The sequence below is a fragment of the Terrapene carolina genome, unplaced genomic scaffold, assembly GCF_002925995.2.
Source record: "Terrapene carolina triunguis isolate 2854851 unplaced genomic scaffold, T_m_triunguis-2.0 Scaffold430, whole genome shotgun sequence".
Classification (NCBI taxonomy): Eukaryota; Metazoa; Chordata; order Testudines; family Emydidae; genus Terrapene; species Terrapene triunguis.
In genome coordinates, this window is record NW_020664781.1 from 650,214 (window position 1) to 656,698 (window position 6,485).

At 56.9% G+C, this 6,485-nt stretch overlaps 1 protein-coding gene across 1 annotated transcript in view; it reads right to left on the reverse strand.

Annotated features, from left to right (window-relative positions):
• The window catches only part of PDE2A (phosphodiesterase 2A), a 378,660-nt gene that overhangs the window by 127,794 nt on the left and 244,381 nt on the right, over nt 1-6,485 (reverse strand). Inside the window, exon 3 of the mRNA XM_026658352.2 lies at nt 1,198-1,287. Within this exon, the coding sequence (XP_026514137.1) occupies nt 1,198-1,287 (90 nt within the window). The remainder of the gene's footprint in view (nt 1-1,197; nt 1,288-6,485) is intronic.

Below are 6,485 nucleotides of genomic sequence, written 5' to 3' on the forward strand. Positions count from 1 at the left end.
GGTGTTGACTTTGTAGTGCTGAGGGGACTGTGAAGTCCTCTCACAGAGCAGCATCCCCTTTTGCAGGAGGAGCAACGCAGTGGGGAACCAGGCCCCCGGAAGCTGACAGCCACCACCCCGAGACGCAGTGAGGCTCTCTCCAGTGCCCGTATTTCCGCCCGTTGGGTTGTCCCTGGAGTTTTCTTGTTCTAGAACACGCTACCCCTGCTGTCCCAACACACAGCTACAGCCGGGGCACGGGGATTCGCTACCCACCAGGTGCAGGGACCTCCCGAGCAGCGAAGGAGACAGCGTCAGATTCAGCGAGCTCCTCCGGGCCCCGGCAGAAAGGCACCGGGGTCGGAGCCTGGCTCCATTGCTTGTCAGGAATAGAGACGTGGACTGATCCTCGCCTTGGGGGACAGGACACCAGGGCCAGCCCAAGCACCCACTGAAGTCCTCGAGTTCCAGCATAAGCAACGCCAAGGCTTGGGGCTGGCTCTCTGCGCATGGGCCCATCCCCCCCTCACCCCCACCCCAGGGATCACGTTTGCTTTCCATGTACAGATCATGAAAACCTGGGGCCCCAGGCCCCTCACTCAGATCACTAACAAAACCTCAGACATTGTTAGTGTCCTGCAATGGGGCGTGGGCAGAGAACAGATGACACATGATTTCCTGTCCAGCCAGCCCCCCTCTCCTCTGTGATTCCTGATCCGCTGGCTCAGGCATAGGTTAAACAACAGAAAGGCCTGACAGGTGATTTGATCCCCCCACCACCCCCGGGCGCAGAGGATTGCTGCCTGTGGTATATTTGGTGGGGCTTTGTCTAGTCAGGTTTTGTAATGTGGTTATACAGAGAGGAAAACTGAGGCAAAGAGCAATCAAGTGACTTGCCCAAGGCCTCAGGGGGAGTCAGTAGCACAGTGGAGATTAGAGCCCAGCCACGCCAGGGTCCCAGCCAGCATGTTCACGCCACGGCACCAGGAGCCTTTGCCGCATTCAGCAAGCTCCAGAGGCCAGCGTGAGAAGGAAACTCTGCCTGTATCGTACATAAACCACGCAGCTAAGGACGTCGCACTCAGGACGCTTTCACTTCCTAAGTCGCTGCCCTTGTTCCCGAAGCAGGAGCGGGTGGTCTTCGCTGCACTTTGAAAGCCCAACGCAAACAGAGCCGCAGGCCCCCGTCCCCCGCAGCCGGAACCCGCCTCTACGTACCACTTTGGGGAGCACGGACGTAATGGCATCTTTGATGACTTCCCGGAGGCAGGCGACGTCGATCACGGAGCCCAGACTCAGTAAGGCATCCTGGGAAAGAAGAGAAAACCCATGGGTCAATGGAAAGATCAGGCTTCTACCGTGAAGCTGCCTGTGGCCGGCATGGCTTCGATCCCATGGGGATGGGCACTGCAGAACCCCCCGAGACAGACAGCCCGTGAGCAGGAATTGCTAGGCGAGGGTCTCTGGCCGGCGCTAGGCAGGACAGACTCGACTATCACAACGGCCCCTTCTGACCTTCAAATCTATGAATCTAGAACCCAGGTAGCACATTGGGCCACGATTACATTCTTTCTAGTTATACTGGTGGGGATTATAAAGCACAATATGAGGCTAACGCTGGTCCTTCTCCCCGACTGATCTCAGACCTCAATTCAGATTGAGGCTCTTAACCCTGGGGGGGGGGCGAGATGCCCTTTCTGGGGGTGCGAGACACGCCAGATTTTTTTAGAAGGTAAATCATCGAAAACACAAATGAAGCACAGGCACGTAAGTACAACTACTTTGTGCCATCAAACCTCTGTATTTATTACCATTATGCATTTTTTAACGATTACTGTAATATACAAACAAAAAATAGATCTAGGTTTAAGGGGTGTGAGAACATATTTTGAGAACCAAAGGGGTGCAGGCTGCAGTAAAGGTTAAGAACCACTGCTCTCGACCAACAGGGGGAAGACAGAATTTTCAGCGGAGCCAAACCTGGGCTGTGGAACTCATTGCCACAAGAGACAAAATCAGTTCGAGGACTCCCTGTGCTCACAGCTAAAGACAAAACTCCCGAGGGAGGCAGTGTGGTCTAGTAGGTAGCGCACTGACTAGGGACTCAGAAGACCTGGGTTCTGTTCCCGACTTTACCACTGACCTGCCAGATGATGCTTGGGCAAGTCATTTTGCCTCTCCGTGCCTCAGTTTCCCCATCTGTAAAGTGAGGAGAATGGCACTGACGTCCTCTGTAAAGTGCTTTGAGATCTACAGATCAAAAGTGCTAGATAAGAGCTGGGTATTATTATTATTTCTTAGACCTTCAGTGAGTTCTTCTCTCTCACACACACACGTAAAACTCTGTCAACTAATCCAGCCATTTCTTCTACACGCTGAGAAAGCAGCGAGTGATTATTATTTATATTATGTATAAATACTTGCGAGAGGCTCAGCGCCTAGGTGACAGGAGCCGTGTCATTGTCCTGTTAGAACTGAAGCCCAGAACTGGGTCCAGTTCCAAAGGCGGGTCTGTGGCCAGGGTCGCCTTAACCACAAGGCTCCCACCTGCCCTTCATTGGGACCCAGCTAAACCAACGAAAAGATTCTCATCAATTTCACTGAGCTCCGGCTCTCTCCCCGCCCCGGGGTCTCCTCTTCCTCACTCCTATCAAGGCTGGGCGTGCACGGGCCAAGGCAGCTCCGCCCCCGGGGCCAGGCAGCAAGATGGGCATTTGTCAGTCACAATTTACTGCCTGATTCATCCCCTCGGCGTCCGTCCTCCACACTTGCAGGGCAGCCACAGCCAGCTCCGTGCCTTCCCTCCTGACCTTCCAAAGGTCTCCCAGGCCAGGACGCCCGCGCCGCCTGCCTTTCTGGTTAGCATCTGGCGGCGATGCGGAGATGAGACACCCTGACAGCTGCCTCGAAGCCCTGCTGGGGTCGGACGGGGGCGTGCCACAGCCTGGAATCTACCATGTGATTCCGGAGATGCTGGAGCAAGTGGATTCTCATTTAACTGGAAATACCCCCCTACCCAGGGTAACTCCTGTGACACCAGTGAAGTTGTCCCAGGGACGAACGTGGCCCACGCAGAACATATTACCAAACACGGTGCCTGCCTAGCCCAGAATGCAAAGAGCCAGTGTACTAGGCGGTTAGGAAACAGCCTAGATAACGGCCGATCCTAACCTGTACAGCGGAGCAAGCTGAGGCAATGTTATACGCACGGTACCTTTCATCCCAGGATCTCGCAGCACTGCATCAATGGGGAAACTGAGGCACAGAGCGGGGCGGCGACGCACCCGAGGCTGCACAGTGAATCGGTGTCAGAGCTGGGAGCTGAACGCAGGTCTCCTGAGCTAATCCTGCTTCTCGGGATTCTGGGGCACAGAAAGAACAGCCTCACAGCGGGGTCGAATTGCTTGGGTGCGCCCAGGAGCTGGGGAAAGTCCCTTCCCTCAGCTGCACGGGGGACCAGGCTGTCCGAGCAGCCAGCGTGGGGCTAGCCGGGTCTCGTCTTCGCACGACACGTCTGTGTGGCTTGTCTCAGCAGCAGGCCTGAGCCACCAGCTTCGGACCTGGATCCAAAAGCCCCCTCTAAGCGTGGATCCAGGCCCACCTCTAACGGGAGAGCTACGCAGGCTCTCGAGGCCCCTTCCAGCCCTATGGTTCTACGACTCTAGGGGGCTGTCTCCTGCTGTTCCCCGGCACTTGCTGTGCTCCCCCCAGGGCCAGAACCTCCTCTCCCACCAGCGTGGCTGCACCCCGCCAATGGGGCTACTCCTGATTTACTCCAGCGTCAGTGAGAGCAGGTTCCGATCCACAGTCTGGGACCGCCGGGTGGGAACCAACCAGAGCTGAAAGCGAACGGTACCAAAGTCCCCCGGGCCTCCGCCACGTCCAGTTCAATTTTAAAGCGATGGATCTCCCACCCCTCCCGCGGTGAGCTGGCAAGCCTGCTTGTGACCCACCTGTACTGACTGGAGACCTGCGTGACCCAATGGAGTTACTCCTGCTATAGGGAAGAGCTGGGGCAGGCCCTACACAGCACAGAGGCTAACAGACCCTCTGTGTAAGTCCCAGCCATGGGCTCTCCGTGCGACCTTGGGCAGCTCGCTCCGGCGCCGTGCCTCGGTTTCCCCATTCGTAACATGGGGAGAATGATGCTGGCCCGCCTTTGGAAAGTGCTCGGGGCGCTATGGCTGGGAATTCTCCCGTCGGCTGCACACACATGCAAGGATTGTTACAAACACGCCGTGCATGTCCCCCAGCTCCCTCCCACCATGGACCCCCGATGCAGGCACCATGCACCCTGCACCCCCCGCTCCCCACACCCTCCAGGAGGCCAGCCAGCAGGGCCTCGGTTCCACACCTCCTCCCCCGATGCATTAGCCAGGACAGCTTAGCCAGCCAGCTAACCCCCTGCCCCCAGCTCAGACCTGGGCCCAAAGGCGCAGGTGGCCCGAACACAAAACTGTAGCGATCTGTAACGCTCTCTATGGTGGGATCGGCACAACGGGGCGGCGGCAGGCCGGATAATAACCCAGATCCATGCAGAGAAGGGCTGGGGAGACACTGTCGGAGGCCGCTCCCCTCCTGGAGCACTGTATCCAAGGGGAACATGTTTTCTTTAGAAAAGCTGTTGGCCGTGGAAGCCGCTGAGAGACGGCTGTGCCATGCGGCCCCTCTGCACGGCGCGTGTTGAATAGTACTTAACATAGTCATTGAGCCTGGCAAAGAGAAATGAAAACACCACCACAGGCCTCTTCAGCTGTGCTCCTAAGAGAACACCACGCGTCCTTGTCAGGTGGGCCATAAGAACATAAGGACGGCCGTACTGGGTCAGACCAAAGGTCCATCCAGCCCAGTATCCTGTCTACCGACAGTGGCCAATGCCAGGTGCCCCAGAGGGAGTGAACCTAACAGGTAATGATCAAGTGATCGCTCTCCTGCCATCCATCTCCACCCTCTGACAAACAGAGGCTAGGGACACCATTCCTTACCCGTCTTGGCTAATAGCCATTAATGGACTTAACCTCCATGAATTTATCCAGTTCTCTTTTAAACACTGTTATAGTCCTAGCCTTCACAACCTCCTCAGGCAAGGAGTTCCACAAGTTGACTGTGCACTGTGTGAAGAAGAACTTCCTTTTATTTGTTTTAAACCTGCTGCCTATTAATTTCCTTTGGTGACCCCTAGTTCTTGTATTAATGGAATAAGTAAATAACCTTTCCTTATCTACTTTCTCCACATCACTCATGATTTTATATCCCTCTATCATATCCCCCCTTAGTCTCCTCTTTTCCAGAGCAGAATGCATGTTGCAGGCTCCGTGGGCACCATTCCCAGGGAGGCTAAGGCCCCTCGGCACTGCTGTGGGGGTCCAGTCCCCAGCTACATCATGACTGCACTCCACAGAGCCAGGGCCCCAGCCAGCATGGTCACGCCATGGCACCAGGAGCTGGGCCAGCTCCCCAGATCCTGGGCTGGCTGAGGGCCCAAAACAGCCCAGGTGGAACTTAGAGCAGCCCTGCAGCTGCTCTAAGTTATGCCAGTGGCTGAGGAGCACCATGTGTCTTGACCAGCTCCCTCGCACCCTGGCATGCTTCCTCCCCTCACCGAAGAGGGGGAGCACAGAGGGGAGGGTGCAGAGCCTGGTTTTGTGTCAGCCACGGCTCACAGCAGGCAGATCTGGGAGCCCTGAGCATGAAGGACCCTCAAAGGGGATGGGAGCAGCCCCCCAAGAATGCTGCCTCAACGGGACAGTGGGACTTGAAAGCTCTAGGAGCGTACATCACGTGACAATCAGGCACCAACTTCCACTGATCCTGGCTAAGACTCCCCGAAATGGGGTGGAGCGGAGGTCACCTGAGTCCCAGTTTGGTGCCTTATCCATTAGCCCGTCCGTCCTGCCCCGGGGCACCTGGAGAGAGGACACCGGGCACGGTGGCTCAGAGATCTGCGCCGCTCCGGCAGTTGCTACGTTACTTCTGAACCGAACTGCAGGGGGCTTGGAAGGCGAAGCGGGATGTAATTACCCCGAGTCTGAAAGCAGACACCAGCGTGTGCCGTCGCAAGGGGAAGGAGGCGGGCGGGGGCGAGGGGAGATGGATGAGGCCACGTTCCCCGTGCAAAGCCGAGGCTGCGGGGACAGCTGGAGAGCTGGATGCTGCGGCAGCTCGTCCCTCTGGCTCCATCCATCCTGCTCCCCGTGCGTCAAGCTGCTGCTGTTGTTCTTCCCCAGCTGTGACTGATGCGGAGCCTGCTGCCCTCGCCAAATGTCACCGGATGAGCCGGGCCAGATCGGCGGCACCGGCAGGTTCAAATCACAGCCAGGGAGAGCAGCTCAGACCACGGTGAGATGGGGAGGGGGGAATGGAACGAGCAGGGACGCTGCTAGCAAGCATTCGACAGCTGAAAGTCTGATCTGGTGGGCAAGGCAGTGGATGAGGCCTCAAAAACCTGGGTTCAACTCTCAGCTGCGCCACAGTCTTGTCGGACAATGGGAAAGTCACTGCATCTC